The 18,268-nt window shown below is 41.4% G+C and overlaps 1 protein-coding gene across 3 annotated transcripts in view; it reads right to left on the minus strand.

Annotated features, from left to right (window-relative positions):
* Window positions 1-17,787, minus strand: part of CPM (carboxypeptidase M) — a 34,039-nt gene extending 16,252 nt beyond the window's left edge. Inside the window, exons 1-2 of one of the 3 annotated variants that reach the window (XM_064449305.1) lie at window positions 17,598-17,787; window positions 17,101-17,251 (exon numbers count right to left, since the gene is read on the minus strand). In XM_064449305.1, coding sequence (XP_064305375.1) covers window positions 17,101-17,154 — 54 coding nt within the window. In that variant the 5' untranslated portion in view covers window positions 17,155-17,251; window positions 17,598-17,787. Of the gene's footprint in view, window positions 1-17,100; window positions 17,252-17,376; window positions 17,486-17,597 lie in introns of those variants that run through there. The other 2 variants (XM_064449297.1, XM_064449288.1) reach the window with 2 other exon arrangements.
* Between the last annotated feature and the right edge of the window lie 481 nt (window positions 17,788-18,268).

The following is an 18,268-nucleotide window of genomic DNA, read 5'->3' on the forward strand; positions in this document are numbered from 1 at the left end:
TATACTAAAGCAACAAGAGTCCAAGTATGGCTAAAATGCTATAGTAATTTCTATCATTTAATACTTTCTACAGGTAACATTGTATTCTGATTTCAGATTAAAAAAGATTTCCAGTGCCTTGCCATTAACAGTGCTCATTCCTGCTGCTGTCACCATGAAATTACACTCATGGGAAACACAAGGAAGAGCTGAGTATAGACTAGCATTAAGCACTGATTTGAATTGGTCTTTCCAGTATTAGTGTTTAGACTGTTTATGGTTTGTGTGAGGGCCATCTAAATGATAAACACTCCCATGAACTGAGACTCCAATTATTTCCTGGTGTTTCCAGCTTGTGAGAAGTATTAAACCTACCATTAACAATTAAAATAAATTCCTGGGTCTGCTCAGCCTGCAGTACTGGATAGTGTACCTATGAGGGATGATGTAAGACTTCTTTCCATAGAGCAGTAATTTACTCATATAAAAAGATTCAGCATAGAGATAATGTTTCCTTTAATCAGCAAAGCCTAGATAACTCTCTTTTTGTACCTGAAGTGAACAGCTAAGCTACCTCCCATGCTTTGAATCAACTGAATGTATAACAAAAAGCCATTTTTCACTGCCAAACTAGAACTGACTTCAACTAATTAGTGAAGTGTATTTCAAGTAATCAAGACAAACATGTGTGTCTAACTGTGTCTCAGGACAAGTAACAAGGCTTGTATTGGAACAGAGCCAGATCACACAGCTTCTAGTGGCATGAGCTGTCTTTTTTAAAATTTTCTAGCACTGCCACAGTTCATGACATAGTATCAGTATCCTAAACAGATACTGGGAATTAAGGCGGAGAATTGAAATCAATCTCCAGATCTAGTGGGAAAGAAGCCCAATCATTTGTAGATGTCACCATCTGGATTGCACTCCCTGGTTTGTTTTGTTCTGAAATTTATTTCAGTTTGTCTTCACTTTGTTCTTTAAAGCTTAATTTATCCAAAAAGAATTGTTGTCATTTCAAAGAAAGTTATGGATAGGAAATTGAGTTAAATGACTGGGCGATGCACCAGACCCACTGTCAGGACCACTCAGGTTAGGCTACTCATTTAAAAGATTGCATGGAAGTCCACTTTGACCCTGAAAAAGCAATAGGCTGACTAGAGTCCTCCCGGGCTGATCACACGTTGCCTGCTGACTTCATGGGTAGGAACTGTAGTAATGCTGATCCATGTTGAGGTAGTCCCTGCCTAGAAAGGCAAAGGACAGAGAGAAGAGGAAGAAAGGCTAACTCTCATTAGAATTCAAGGTCCAAGAACAATTTAATCACAGAAGCAATCACAGAATCAAAAAACAGCCCAGGTTGTAGGGGACCTCAAAAGAACATCTGGTCCAGCCCTTTATGGGAAGGGAAGCCTAGATGAGATTGTCCCTCAAAAGATCATCTGGTCCAGCCTTTCATGGAAAAGGGAGCCTAGATGAGATTGTTGAGCACTCTTGAAAACTTCCAGATATGGGGACTCTACCACATCCCTAGGAAAGTTGTTCTCAGTGAATGATTGTTCTCACTGTAGAAAAAATTCTTTCCTATATTGAGATGAAACCTCTCCCGGTACAACTTGTATCCATTGCCCCTTGACTTTTTCCATGTGGCTCCCTGTGAAGAGAGAGCCTCTATCCTCTTTGTAGCAACACTTTAAGTACTAGGGTCCTGTGATGAGGTTCCCCCCTGCTCATTCTCTTCTCCAGGGAGAGAAGCCTGAACTCCTTCAGCCTCTCCTCACAGGCCAGGTTCTCCAGCCCTTCAATCATCTTCACCGCCTCCCTTTGGATCCTCTCCAGTCTGTCCGCATCTTTCTTGAATTGTGGGGACCAGAACAGGATACAGCACTCCAAGTGCAGCCTGACAAGCACTGAGTAGAGTGCGATGATCACAACTTTATGTCAGCTAGTAACGCCCCTGCAGATGCAGCCCAGATTCTGATTTGTCTTTCTTGCTGCAGCAGCATGCTGCTGACTCCTGTTCAGCTTGTTGTCAACCAGGACCCCCACGTCCCTTTCAGCAAGGCTGCTCCCCAGCCACACAGATATTAGCCTGTACTGGCTCTCTGGTTATTCCATCCCAGGTGCAGGACTTTGCATTTGCCTTTGTTCAAGTTCATCCTGGTCTTGCTAGCCCACTCTTCCAGCCTATCCAGCTCTCTCTAAGATAGCTCACCCTTCTGACTTGTCCCACCTCACCACCCAGTTTGGTGTCATCAGCAAACATGGTGACAGTTCTTTCAATTCCATACTCCAGATCATTTACAAAGATATTGAATAGCGCAGGGGTCCGGTACTGATCCCTGGGGGACCCCACTTGTGACAGGCTGCCAGCCTGAGTAAACACCATTGATGACCACCCTGTCTGTCAGTTTCCTAACTATCTCACGGTCCACCTATCCAATCTCTGTCTTGTCCATTTGCCCAGGAGAAGGCTGTGGGAAACAGTGTCAAAACCAGTCTAGTCTGGCTCCAGATCTGACCGAATACCTATTTAACAGTACAGCACTGAACATAGCTCATACAAAACTTGCTCTGACACTGGCTAGAAAATTGAGTTTTTAGATGTCTAAAATCCAAGCCTCAGATACAAATCTACTTGGATCCATGTTACCTACAAAATGCATAAAACTGGATTATGAAAAAAGACAACATGATATTATACCAAGTAAAGTAATGACCTCAAAAAATATACCTTTGAGATTTGATACAAGCCACAACAATTCTCTTTGTATTTCATATCCACTTCCTTAAAACTTACTCATTTTTACTCTTACTTATCCCATGTTTGGCAACAAACTCTTCAGGCCAGGTAGCATATTATCAGGGTGGTTTGCATATTACCCAGAAAGATCCAGCCCTGAGATGTAGGGAAGGCCACCTCTACCTTCTTTTCTTACTACTAAAAAGTTAAAAAGAAAAGTGCAAACAACTTAAAAGCTTTATAATTATTCTTCAGAATGATATTGACTGCGTATATTTCAGCAGTCCTGAGAACTCGCCCCATCAAGGCTTCATTCTATTGTGCTCCACAAAAAAATTTAAAAATACATTGTTTTGACCCCCAAAGCATACAATCAAAGCACTTCAGAATAAGAAGGGGGACCAGACAGACATGGTTTCATTCAATGAGAACGTAACAGGGTGGTGGCTATGCCTCAGGTGTAGCTTGCACCAATCCTGCTCAATTCCTGTATAAGCAGAAGAGCTTCCGCCTAGGTTCTATGATGAGAACACCAAGTAACTGTAATGAAATAAAGATACCAGCTGATTTTTATAACAGCTTCCACTGCAAGAGCAACCACAACATAATTACGGTTTGACAGAAGAAAGAAACAATGCAAATAACTAGCATCTGCATTACTTATACAAAATATTGTGGGGAGACGGATGGCATGAGAATCACTCCTTCATAAATTCTTCTGTAGATATACCACAATTCCTACATAGTCCCTCATACGCTTTTTAATCCACTTTACCTATGCGTACTAATATTGGAAACATTTCCCTAACTGCATGTGGCAACATATTCTGATATGTCTTGGGATACTCCATCCTTACTGGCTACCTGTAATACTACTGTAAATCTAGGTTAATTGTTACCATGCAAGATACTAAGGCATCTTTACAGTTTTCTTTTTATTGCAGAACTATGTCAGGGTATCTTCCCAGCTGCATCTGACACCTATTTTCTGAGACTAAGTCAAACTATGCTTAATTACTACATAAAGTTCCTTATCTTACAGGAAGAGAGATATCAAGAAACCAGTTCTGGCTCTATTACTTCTACCTTTTAAGTCACATTAATGGTAAATCTGTTTCCATGCTAATGCAAACCATTCTTTGACTTTTGGTTTTTCTGATCTGTACTTGCATTCCCTGCAAAGCTCAGTACTGCCAGTATGTAACATAGGCATACAATTGCCACCTATTTCACACACATAGGCAAGAAGACGGAAATACAAAGATATTAAATACTTAGGTAACTTAGTATTGTGCTTCCAAGGTTCAATATGAAGACAAAGTGTTAGTTTCTTCATGGTAACGGTGGGGCGATACCGTCTTCCAGCTAAACACTATCACACCTAATGAAGGACTTCAGGAGCAATTCCCTTTTGCTAAGCAAGCACCAGCAGCATCCTTGCCCTGTGGTACTCTGATTTGCCATCACCAATTCGAGCTGGAAAGTCTAGAGCTAGTTTGGAACTCCTGCAAGGGGACTGCCCAACAGCACACATGGCTCAATCCAGACACTAACAGAATTTGCGTTACCAACACATTATGTATATAACCAGAAGTGTTTAATCAGAATGACTGATGCAGTAGCATTGCAAAAGTAGCCTTACGAACATGAACAAATATGTGAGTTTAATATAGCCAGGCTGATGAGGAACGCACCTTCCAGGTTATGGTAAATAATATAAGTGTACCCTTTGGGGATATAAATTTTGTAGATTATCAGCCAAAAAAGGCAGCTGTCTGCTTGGAAAACAGACACAAAATGCCTAGTTTATACTCAGAATAACCAACATACCTGAAGCTAGGATCAGATAGGCATCTGTATGAACAACTACGGTACATCAGATTCTTTTGTGAGTTTATCCTCACTGTCAGTATACCATGTTCTCATGGTCCACTGAGACAGAAAGGATTATCTAAAGAGTCAGCCTGGATTAGCATTAGTAATGAAAAAAGTTGGTATCCCAAGAAGAGCTGGAGCACTTTAAATATAAGACAGTCTTCAAGGCATTTTGAAGGATTAAAAAGATAGAGATCAGTCACATATGTTAACCAGGCATACCTGGCAATATTCCGCACAGCGCATAGGTTAGTGGAACAAATACAAAAGAGCCCAAGGTATCATTAGACTGCAGGTGTACCATGGCCACCTCTCCCCCCAAACTGATAGCACTTCTTATTTGGGGAAGGGGGCAAAGATTCTACTACTTGTTTTGTTTCCCCAGGTACCTTGCTTAATGGAGAGACTGTAAGAGAGATCATACTGCTCAAGAACTATTCTAACCACACCATTCTTAATAAGCTATTGGAAGAAGTAAAAATCACTGATAAGGAAACAAATGTTTGTTTGAGGATAACAGCAAGAGAGACCAATTGGTACAATACCTGTGTAGCATTTTTAAATTTGATTTCAAAGTATTAGGACTATCCTGTGCTCTGTATTTCCACTTGTCAACTTTCTGAATGCTAATACACAGTCCTATCTCAGCCAATTTGTGGCATTTCTTGATATACGAAAGACCAGAATGTTTCAGCAACAGATGCGCTACCACTGACACAGTTACTACTCTGGAGCCACTGCTTGTTTTAACACTTCTGGTCTCTTCCCATGTATCCCTTCTCACCGGGACAGGGCTACCCCTCTCTCTCTCTCTCTAAAGGCAAAAAATAAAAATAACAATTTCACACTATTTAATAAACACATATCTACTTCCAGAGATTATACCAGCCAATCCAATTTAGAGTCAGTACCTTATAAGCAGAACTATAGGAATAACTGATGGCTCTTTAAAAAAAACCTAGATACTGTTTATTTGTAACCAAAGCACTTGAGAAAGGAAGTCCAAATGAGAACATGGTTTATGTGCTTGCTTATCTTTCTAAAGATTTACAAATCTTTGGTTGATTGGGACATCACAGCTGCTTTAGACACTCTACAGGACTTGTATCTTATGAGAACAACAACCCTTCTTTCCTACACATGCATGACTCATCACACTACCATTTCCAGTTCTCATAGTCAAGCTGAGCAGACTCTTCATACACACAAAGATGAAAAATTGCCAATCCAGAGCACACTCTCTACAATAGCACCTTGTAGTTTATTTGAGCACAAATAAAGCAATAAAAATAATTTTTTAAGAAATTAAAGAACAACAACAAAAAAAAACCAGAAGAGAATGCTGGGGGTTTTTTTAATTAATATACACTAACCTTATTCAGTATTGCTCACCAAGAAGAGGAGAACACTACAGACACAAAATTAACCTAAACAGGCTTTCCTCGCTATTTACACTAACTGATTTAATATTCACTCCCAGAAACCAGATTATTTTTCCTTTTCACCAACTCTTGCTTCTATTACCACAGCGAACCTAGTTTTGAAAAATGTGTGCTTTATTTTCTGAGAAAGGTGTGAAACTGGTACGCATCTAGTAATTTTCAGGGAAGTTCTTGTATACATAAAAGAACAAACTATTACCCATTTCATAGTAGTACCATTGGATCATCATGAGCAGAATGAGTGCTTATAACACAAGCCAGGCATGAGGAGGGAGATGCTTTGGTTTTAAGTACAATTTATCCAGGTTCAGCAGTTTTATTTGGCCTACCCTTTTACCACCAGAGGCAGAGGAGGCCAAAACTCTTACTGCCACTTGAAGGCAAGAGAGGCAGTAGAAAACCAGGAGGAGACTGCAGGTTGTTGCTCCTCCGTGGCTGAGAAGTTACTGGTGCACTTTGAAGGTTTCAGTGCATTGAAGTGCGTCATCAAGAGACTTGCTGTATCCTGTAAACATCCCTGGCAGATCCCAGACGTTATGTTTGCTCCAAGAATAGGAAGCTCCAAACAATACACTTCTCAACACTGGCAAGCAGTCCTACAAATTCAGGCAGTGAGCATCTTCCACTCCCCCTCTTCATATTTTTTTTTAAACTGGCTGGGGGGGGAAAAATATTGCAAGATAGATTAACTTTTTTAAAAGAATCCAAACCTTATCATCATCATCTGTTTCTGGTTTAGTTAGCAAGCTACATTAGTTTGACCAGTTGCTTCCAGATTCCCTCTCAAAATGGGTAACAAAATGTCGTCTTAGAAACATTAGTTACTGCCTTTTAGGAAAGACAACAGACACTACAAGGAACTAAAATTCAGGCAGTGTTACTACCTACAAATACAGTAACTTAATCCTTTGTCTCTTTGAGAAACCTGTTCTGGTGGCCTTTGTTTCTTCTTGGATTTTGAGATCAGCCTAATGCAGTTGTTTATCAAAGCAAGCTTTGTACTTTAACCTACTTTAGGTTCACTACGATTTGTCAAAAACCACTGGGTTGCACATTGGCAGAAGTGCATACTGGGGAAGTATCATTCTGTGCCTATCCTATTCCTAGGCTTTTCTCTAGCTAGTCTTGGAAAAAATAATACTAGGCCAGACTGGACCTTTGAACTGACATGGTAGGATGACATTTCTTATTGAGTTTGCTTTTATTTTAGTTTTAGGATAAATGTTACCTTTTTCAGATCTGCTCAAGCTCTGTTCAAATGCCCCAGGTAACTGCAAGACCCACAGATGTAGAACACACGGGCTAGAACAAACAGGAAACGTAACTCAACTGTCCTAAATCCACTGTGAGCTCAGCATGTTACACAGCAGCTACAGTCATTTAATTAAAGAAATTAAAGAAATCCAACTGCCATGGATTGACCTTTCCCATAACAACAAGTAAGCCTGAGACATCAAACTGCAGAATCATCTGCTTAGAACCATCCTCTAACTTCTTCCTCACATCTGAACCACTGCATAGATTGTACAAGTTACTGTGCCAGAAGTGGAACAGTTTACAGGAAGGGTAAGGTAACCTCTCAGCTGGGAGGGGAAGTAAGCTACAGCCAGCCCTATGCATTATTTGTTTCCATCTCCAGTTGCTACCTGATTCATGAAGTTCAGAAAGCAGAACTAGCAATCATGTGCACATCCAGCTTTCATTTCTTTTTTTTTTTCAAAGAAAAAAACACAGCCTTAAAAAAAAAATCTAGATCTCTCTTCTATGCAAAATCATGCACTGAACAACTGCTGAAGGAACAAATGCTTCAGGGTAAGAAGTCAAACCTTACCTATCAACTAATTAATGTACTATGAGTAGGTCTCCATTTGTAGTTACGTGAACTAGTTGAACACAATACGCCATACCATAGCTACATACAGTAAAGCTTTAATTAGGCAGCCCTGAGAATCAGCAACGTTGGTAGTTCCAAGGACCTACAGCCAGAGGTCCTAGGCAGAAAGGCCATCCAGAAGGGATGCAAGGAGCACTGCTCTTCTTTCGTGGGACATGAATAAAAAGCTACTAAAAACACTTTTCCACTAAAAAGTCTCATCCCCAGAAGTGGGGTAGGAGGGATGCATTACTGTGCTCTCCTCAAGTAAGAGGTGAATGTAGACAAATTGACCATCTGGGTGAAACATAGGCATAGGGTAAGAGTTATATTTCTTTAAGTCTGCAGTTAGAATTTGTTTAAAAATTAACAACATTGTAGTGAAAGGGCAAGTCAACCCACATCACCGATCATTAATATCAATATTCACCCTATTTTCCCTATTCCTAGGGAAATATAGGCCCTGTAGCATGACCCAAACCCAGCACATATAGGCTGTGACAGACTAATAAACATACATAATCTGGTGGTAGAAGACCCTTAATTGAAGGCCATCTCTTGATTAATGGTTATGTTTTCTCTCTTTTTTTTTCTTTACTGGAGAATCTCTTCCTCTTTCTGTGCTACCCCTACAGCATCCAAAAAACAGCAGACTGTGGACCAGACTGTGGACCAGTGTAAGTCAACAACGAGTTACATATAAAAAGTAACTTGAAGTAAGAGTACAGGTTTAATTCGCCCCTTGCAATCAGTAGACCATAAATTAGAGTTAAATTGTCAGTATAGTTATGAGCTATACAAAGGATCACAAGCCACGTTTCAAGATCACACCTCTTACTTACATGGCCAAAAAATGTACGTACAATACTACAAAAAGCAGAATCCTATAAGAAGTGAGGGGGAAAAAAAACCCCAGTAGTTTATCTGCCTATTGTGCACCATTCCAAGTATCTTGAGCATTGTGGTTTTGTGTTTGCTTGGTTTTTTAAACACATCTTCTATATATTTACTTTCTCAACACGAGCTAAATGATATGGAGATAGCCAAGAATCAAACTGCACACACCAGCTGCAATTGCTGATTTTATGTTACACAAGCTCCCTAGCATTGCTAACTTCACTAGTGTGAATTACAATATCCAGTTGTCGATCCTGTCTACTTCTAAACAAACATGGAAAGCTGCAGAGTCTTGCAGAGGGAAAACAGGATGGCTGCAGGCTTAAGGCCTTTACTGCTCTGAAGAAGAGTTTGACAAATACATGCTGTAACTAGACACTACAAAGCAAAGGGTAAAGGGGAGACAGGAGAGCAGGTTTTGAATAAATGCTGCCCACAGGAACAGTGAGCTATTTCTAAATGTAACGTTGAAATGGGAAGGTCCGATCCAACAGAGATTCCAGTAGTAGATAACAGTTCTTACACAAGAAGGGTTTGACCTATGTTGCTAGGATAGGTTCCTTTCAAACAGCTGTTTGAAAATTTATTTTTTTTTTTTAGGCTGGGGCAGGAACCTCTGCTATGGGAGGTTTCACAGAAAAAACCTTCCCACAAGACTTCCTGCAAGAAACATATTTAAGTTTCATTTGTGTGTGTGTGCAGGTATGCAAAAGAAAACTGTACAACACATACAAATACCTACACACACTTCCATTATTATTTTTACATGTACGAGATAGCATAGAAGACAAGACAAAGACCAACTCACAGCAAACAAAGAAAAGATTTAAGCAAATTATTTTACTTTCACTGCAAGAGAATAGGAACATGCTTAGAGTCAGTGATTGCATCTCTAAGAGTAATGTCTTAACTTATCAACCTTTTAAACATCTGATGTTGACCAAGCTATGTACTGTTTATAAATTATTTGTACGAAAAGCATAGCCATACCGACAGGAAAGCAATGTTAAGTCATGTTACCATCAGGCAAAATCTTAGTACTTGGCCATCAGAAGACTAATTGCACACAAACTACCTGTGCTGCATTACAGCAGTCAGACTACTATTGCAGAGGCAGGAGTGCTATGGCTTTTCTCCTATAAATAGATGTACACAGTATTCACATTTAGACTAATTATGGCAACTAAATTGCTAGAGGATGCAGTCAGATGAAATATGAAACTATGGTCTCAACATCTGAAGGCTTTTTAGCTTCAGTTAGGACAAATGGACTTAGAAATTAAAGCTAATGCAGTAACGGTGAGTTCTATTTAAGCACACAGTTTAGAGCAAAGCTCAGTTGGAAGCTGAAGATTTTTAAAAATACAGGCTAATACTTCTTGTTTTTAAAGCAATGGTTTAGCCCTGACTAGACAAACCCTGAAGGAAACAGTCCTCCTCCTCTGGGCTTTTTCCCTTCCCATCACAGTGACTCACATAGTGTGCTGCAAATAGACTTTACAAGGCTGTTAAGGTCAAGCCCATCCATGAACCCAAACACACTTTCAAAAATCAAATGAACATATAAACCTACCTAGAATCTTGTTAACATACATTTAGATGCCACAAGTACCAACAAAGACAAGAAAAAACAGATGGTTATGAAGGAAGAGACCAAAACCAGCGAGTGGACCATAAGGGGGAACAAATTTCAGAAGCGAAGCAGGCAAGAATGGGTAAAAGTTTAACTACCATGATAAGTTTTAGAATGCCCATTTTTAAATGAAACTCTGGACTTGAGCCAAGTGACTTTACGTGCTTTACATGAGGCCCTCAGAGTGGGAAATGTCTCATTCATTCTTGTTTCTAAAGTTGAACATTGACAGTCTCAATGCTTATATTATCTACACATGCCGTGCTTGCATGATGAGTCTGTAATTCATGGTAGTAAGGAAATTTGTGGGGTGGGAGATGAGGAGGGGTGAAGGGGAGGCATTATCAAGGATTGGAGACAGGAGGAAATACTCTTCTGCACAAACATACCTCACATCATGTAACCACATCAAAAATAATTGCAATATTCTCTTTAAAGTCATCACATTCCCTGTGGATTTTCCTCTACACAATTTGTTTATTTTCAAGACAAAAAGTCTTCTTTTCACCTTCTTCCTCCTTCTTTTTAAATACAGAGGACACACCATTTAATAATGGGTAACACCGAGAACCTTACCTCAAAGTACACTGGGCTATGTGTAACCTTCTCATTTTATTTTTGTACAGTGTCAGGGCCCCTGAAACTAACCTGATAAAAACAATTCCAGTACAGTACAAATATTTTATGGATACCTATTTCAGTTTTGTTTTTATCAGCAGTAAAACGTGTTTTCTAGTACTTTAGACAAATTAAAGACATCCAGATATAAGCTTTTCTAATGTAAATTCAATAACATTTTCAGTGCGTTTTACTATTGGAGGTAGTAACCCAGGCTCCTTCCATACTCTGTCACAAGAAATATCTGGAAATAAGTTCCTATTTTTCCCCAGGTAGACATCATTTTTCAGCTACACACACAGACTATCAATATATTGACTAGACAAGTACAATACCCAGTCTTTTCTTATTAAATATTTTCACTGGAGTGCAATGAACCTGAAGTTAGCACTCCCCTGCTCAATAGCCTCCTGTAAACGCATGGAAGTATCAATCATGCTGATTCAGAACTGTCAGGAGTTTTAAACTGATCCCTGGCATATCTTAGGCACACATTCCACTGATGTTTGTGCAGAATGTTGTGAGGGACAGGGTAGTTGCCTAGGTTCTCTATTAACTGTATTACCAGGCAAGCACACACTTCCCACTGCACTGCTGAATCCTAGTGAGTCCTTTTGCTGAAGTCACAGCTGCTTATCAGACGGAAACATGGGCATGCACCATTCCCTTTCTGTTTTCTGAGGAGGGAAATCCATGAATGCAGGCAGGAAGGAGGCATAATGAGCTCCAACAGGCACCTTGTCCAAGCCACTGAGAAAGCTGGCCTGCTGGGAACCCTGCTGAGTTCACCTTCCCTGTAGTACATGGTATCCTCTTTGCACAGCTCCAAGTGGAAGTCCTACATGAACTTTAAAAACCAAACCAACCAAACACACATCCCCCTCCATGTGCTTCAGCCTCTCTGTTTATAGAGCAGGGATAGCAGAATGCTAGCAAGTGAGATTTTTTGGTAGACTAGCGAAAGTTAGCAAAGTGCTTAAGATTAATGGATGGAATGTGCCAGTCCAAGGGCAGAGGGAGCAACTGAATAGTAAGCAGCAGGCTAGGATGATTAAACCACATAGTTCTCACCTAAAAAAACAAATATCTTCCAAGACTGCTCTTTTTCAAGAAGCTATTTCTGAAAATTCGTAATGAAACCACAATGAAATGTGGGTTTTTTTGTTTTGTTCTGCTCTTTGTCTCTCCAATGACAGAATCTGCAAAAGAGATGTTAATCTATTAAGTCAACGTTGAAGCTCTTCACTAGGTAAAGACAGAGATACTTTAATCATACACAACTTTTTGCTCAGCGAGCAGGATCCGGCTTAAGGATGATGTTTACAACTGTTCCAATTTGACTGGTATTCTAAAAATGCAGACTGGCCTCCAGAAAAGCTAGATCTAAAACATGCTGTAATTGGTATGCTATCACTTTATCTGAATCCAGAGTATATCTGAAAAGCGTTTTTAGAGTACTACACAAGCCAGTCCGCTCTTTCGAAGTTGCTTGCCTTTGTTCTTCAAATGAGGTCATGAGGTCTACCTATTAGAACCCACTTCCCACCACCCCACCACCCTCATTTTCTTTTCAAAGAAGATTAACAGCACAGTATCTTGAACAGAGAAAAGCTACATATCATACACATACATCAAATATTTTCTTTTTGATAATGCACACTTTTAAGATTAGCTTGCTGAAGAGTCAGTCTGTTTTTCACTGGGGTGGCATTAGGCAGGACAGGTTAATGTGATTACACCAGGTTCCATTCTCCAGACTGACGCAGCTCAGCAGCCTCCTCTATTATTATCGAGCACACATACGTACAACATCCAACCTCAATACGATATTAGAAAACAGAGCTCCTGCCAAAGATCTTTTACGAGCTTATTCAGAAACACAACTGAAACAATAAAAAAGAATCAAGGTATTTTCTGGGCCATCACACATCTCTGCCTACCTGCTTATAAGACCATATCAGGTCTCTCACAAACATAAAAATAATCTACAAATCTTGAGACATTTGAGGTTACCTACTAAATTAGACCAAACAGATAATGCTCAGTTTTGTCACCAAACGGGCTACATCTTTTTGAGCTCCCTTCTCTCCTCATTTAAGGATAATAGGTTAGCAGATGAGATGCGTAATTAAATATCACAGCTTCTAAATGTACAGACCTGGAGACTGAACAGGCCATCACCAGCCTAGAACACATTCTTCCCAGTAACCTGGCAGAGGAGCAGTGAATTTCCATAAACATGATGTAAACCACCACCAAACAGATAGGGCACCTTTTAGTTTGTTTTCCAGTGAGGCTCTTGCTACTGGTTCCATTGTGTACACTGCTGTTATAGTCTACATGCATCAAATAAACACACCATGTAAATCTCACCTCAAATTTATCCATGACAAATCATACTTGACTGCTTACTTTTTATGCAGAAATGACTGGTTTAGTTGAAGAGAGGAAAGCACTTTATTTCTTCAGCCTTAACCTTAGCAAGGCTTTCAAAAGAACCACAGAATCAGTTGAAAGGGATCTCTGGAGGTCACCTGGTCCAAGCCCCCTGCTCAAGCAGGGCCACCTACAATGGGTTGCCCAGCACTGTGTCCAGATGGCTTTTGAGTATCTCCAAGGATGGAGGCTCCCCAACCTCATCCATCCAACCCCAGCCATCCTCACAGTATCTTTGTAAACAAGCTGGAAACATATGATTACAGGACTAGACTATAGTGAGGTCAGAAGCTGGCTGGACTGAGCAATTGGTGTTTCCAGTGACAGCAAATTATTAGCAGCATTCCTCAAGGGTCCATACTGAAGCTGATACTGTTTAACATCTTCACCAGGGCTGCCATTCAGAGGGGCCTTGACAAGCTTAATGAATTTGTCAACAGAAAACTCATTAGGTGTGACAAAGGCAAATGCAAAGTCCTGCACCTGGAATGGAAGAACCCCATACTGGGATTATCAGGCCAAGAAGACAATCCCACGCTTGTACAGGTTGCAGACTGGCTAGGTTGTGGCTGCGCAACCTAAGGGTTGCAGGGTATGGGAGGAACATCCAGGTGGACAAGATATGTGCTCTCACAGCAGAAAAGGCAACCTGTATGCTGGGCTGCATCAGCAAGAACATAAGACAGCAGCTTGAGGAAAATTATTATTCCCCTCCACTCAGCATCAGTAAAGCTACATCTGGAATACCGTGTCCAGCTACGGGCTCCCTGGCACAAAACAGACCACACCGCACTGGAGGAAGTCCAGCAGAAAGCCACTGAGATGCTTACACTACATCTGAGAGGCTGGAGGAGCTCAGTTTCTTTAGCCTGGAGGATAATACTTCCACTGCCTAAAGGGACATTATAAAGAAGACAGAGCCTGACCCTTCTTTGAGGTGCACAGCAAAAGGGCAGGTAACAACTCACAGCAAGGGAAATTCTAAGAAGAAAACACATTTCCACAACAAAGGTGGCTGAGCACTGAATCAGGTACCCAGAGACTCTGTAGAATCTCCACCCTTGCAGATATTCAAAACTTGAGCATCATAATCTAACTTTCGATTTAGCCCTGCTTTGTACAGGAGCTCAAACTAGATGGTGTCCAGGCTGAAATTACTTTATGATCTGCCTGGAGGATGTGAGGCTTCTGACACTAACAGAAATATCTAAATGCTTTTCAAGAACTACATGCAATCACTTTCTGAAGTGGTAATACACAGGTCCCTATCACACCCCACATCTGGGCTTCTAAGAGTGGATTCTATACCCTCGCAGAGCTCCGGGTCTACCAACCGGAAGTCAAGCCTTTACTTCACATTCTTCATAATCCAAGTCTAGATGGCAGTATATAGTACCAGATTATTAGATAAAACTAACCTAGGTTTTACTCTAATTTTAAGAACATGGGAACAATAGTCATTCATGAAAACAGTAAAATCATTAATAAGTACATTTTGCTACCATGGTTTAGCTAATTTGTGGTGGGACAACACTAGTAAACCCATATGAGTACGCGCATGTGCGTACATACATTCTTGTTTGTGTCAGCTTAACTGAGAAAAGAGGAATAGAAAACCTGTTAGCCAAAACTGAAACTTTGTTTTCACCAAAATTATATAAACACTGTTGTCAGAAAACTTACTTTCAGCACGAGCAAAAAAATGAGACCCTAATTCAGCACCATCCTCTACCATATTTCAGAGGACTCTAAAGGCGTGTTTCTTAAAGGTAGAAATCTCTTAACATTTAGAAAAAAAGAAAATAATAAAGAAGCACTGAACATTTTTCACTGCCATTCTGCTTTACATGGCATTAAGAAAGTTTCCAATGCCCACCTATTCCATTCAGAGGACTCCTGCAGGCATGCAGGACATGCAAAAAGTGCAAGTGATCACTTTTTTGTGAATCATGATGGCAGAACAAGGGAGAGCCCATATAATTCTCTTTTCTCACACAGTTTGCCAAAGCAGAAATAAATATACCAAATCAAGTTTCAGAGCACTGCCCACTCACTAAACAAGACATGATGCATTTCCAGTTTTCATGCTGATGGAACTCAGACAAGTTGAACACTTCATGTTATCAATTTTCAGATGTCCAGATATGTAACAGCCAAAATTTCAATCTCTTGGATTGGATGAAAGGTTTTGTCCTGTCTGCATGAAGATAAGCCAGCAAAGTTCATGCCAGAAAAGTCAGAATCTAGTCCTATCATTAAAATGTTAGCTAAGTCCCCTCAAGGTAGGAAAATGAGGATGTAGATAATTGGTAGTTTGTATCCAAAGGAACTGTACTTAAAGGGATTAGCCTCCTCTTGTGTGGACAAATAGCATAATCCAATATGATTCTGCCTTTGATGAAACCAAGAACACCCATAACTTTAAGACTCCTTGTCTAGTTTGAGTCTTCCCACAATAAGACTTTCTAAAAGAATGAGTGCAGACGTGCACAGAGACAAGATCACATATCCATAGCAATGACAGCTGTTTGACATCTCCCTGAAACACAACCCTCTTTTTGGCTAAAAGCAATGTCCCAGACAAATACAAGTATATTTAAGAAATTTGAAGAAACACATGGTAAAACAAGGAAGGAGGTATGAAAAGAAACTACTAGAATTCTTCATGATTATCTACCCAGAAGAATGTAGATTTAAAAAAAAAACACACAAGCATAGATTTGATAAGAGACGCTACAACTATCTCCTTCCAGTGGTATGAAATAGGATTACAGGAAGAGATTATATTTCTGAAGAATGAATTTCTCTACCTAGTTTTATACCTCCTATCAAAGTGATTTAATTTTCTGAATTAAAATCTACTTAAGTTTTTTTAGCTTAAAACTAGACAGATATACATTATTTATAGGAATAAACACTAAACTTTCCAATTTCTTTCAACAAATGAAAACCCCCTTTTTTCTATAAATTTATTGTAAGGAAGTACCAATCATAGATAAATTAGAATATCTATGTAAGGACAGAAAGGTGATTATTGACTGAGATATATTTTCATGTAGGATTTGAGACAGAAATCCCATTTTTCATCTAGGACAGAAGACCTTGTATCAGTATGGAATTTGAAGTCCTTTTTCTAGTCAGTTCAGATTACTGGAATAATAGGTAAAGCCAAAAGAGAAGATATTTTTAACATACCCACAAGTTAGGAAACACACATTCCTATTACAGCCCCACCTAGAACAGGCTCTTGGCAGACAGGGTACCACACATTTTAAGCTCTTTGAAGACAGCCCTGTTTCTGAAATTGCCACTCAGGAGGTCTCCAATTCCCCCCCCCCCCAAAAAAAATATAAAAAGGTGTCGGGAGAACTTCTTCCTTAGCTGAAGCATCATACGTGTCATCAGAGTTTGTTACCGACGCTTGAGCAAGAGGAAGATGAAACTTCACAGAGACTTAAGCAGAGAGGCACCCGGTATTTGCGATGAGAGCAGCCCCGCCGCCAGCAAGCGCTCACAAAACGCCACCGCAGCCACCTTTACCCACGTTTGCCCCAATTTCAATAAAACAGAAAGCCTTCGCGCCTCCCCCCTCCCTTTTATCCCCTACCTTCCACCGAGCGCCCGATGCTGTGCAAGTGCGTGAGGGAGGGGTAGGCGGCATGAACCCCCTTCAAGTACGCCTCCAGCTCCTCGGCGTGGTGGTACTTGAAATCCAGCGCGGCAGCCACAGAAACCAGGCAGAGGATGCCCACCACGTCCTAGAAAGAAACAAATAAAACAAAAAACCGCGACAAGCCCGCGGGGGGGAGCCTTCCCGCCTCAGCCCGCCTCCCCTCACAGGGAGCAGGTGCCTTCCCTCTCCACCCACCGCCGCCGCTCCTACCCCGGCGGCCGCCCGCATGGTGCCGCCGCTCTTCCACAACTGAAACCCCGGCGCCGAGCGGGAGCCGCCATCCCCCGTCGCCGGCCTCGCCCTGCCCCTGACTGACGCGGGTTTCATCCACTCAGGTCCCCCCGGCCCGCCCAAGGGGACAGACGGACGGACAAAGACACGCGCACCCCTCTTCTCCCCTCCCTCCTTCCCGCCTCGCCGAGGGCTGTCACCTGTGTGCCACCTGGCTCCTGTCAGCGCGGTGGCGCAGACCGCCCCGCTGGCCCTCGGCAGCCCCTCGGGCTGAACGCAACCTTCCTCCTCATCCTCCGCGTGTTCCTCGTGGTGGGTTGAAGGGCGGGAAGGGCTCAACGTACGGCTGGCGGCCGGCCTCGACCCGCCGGCGGGCCCTGCTGCTGGGCGGTGTCCTGAGGAAACAGCGCGGCCACCTTTTGGCCAGTCCCTGCTGGTTTTACCCCATTTTTCTGCCCAGAGGGGGTGGGGAGTGACTGGAGGGGGAGGAGGAATAGGCGGGGGGTGGGCGCAAAAGTTCACCAAAAGTTTTGACTTTTGGTGATTGTTTTGATTCACAAGAAAGGTTGTTAAAAACAAAACTAATGTTTTCTTTTTTTCTCTTTTTCTTCAGTAGCTGGTGTGACAGCTGCCTGGCACCCGCTGCTGACACACACCCTTCACAGCGCCGCCCTTCCTCAGCACCGGTGTGGTTCTGGAGTGTGCTCAGGGTGTCAGCACCCACAGCCCAGAGACAAACCCTCCAGAGAGACTCACGAGAGATTTTTAGCTGCCCAAATCCAACAAAATCTCTGCCTAGTGTGGTTTTTGTTTTTTAAGATGAGTTTTTAATAGGCTTGTATTCACTTACTGAAAGGACTAGATTATATCT

This window comes from Phalacrocorax carbo, chromosome 1 (genome assembly GCF_963921805.1).
Source record: "Phalacrocorax carbo chromosome 1, bPhaCar2.1, whole genome shotgun sequence".
NCBI lineage: Eukaryota > Metazoa > Chordata > Aves > Suliformes > Phalacrocoracidae > Phalacrocorax > Phalacrocorax carbo.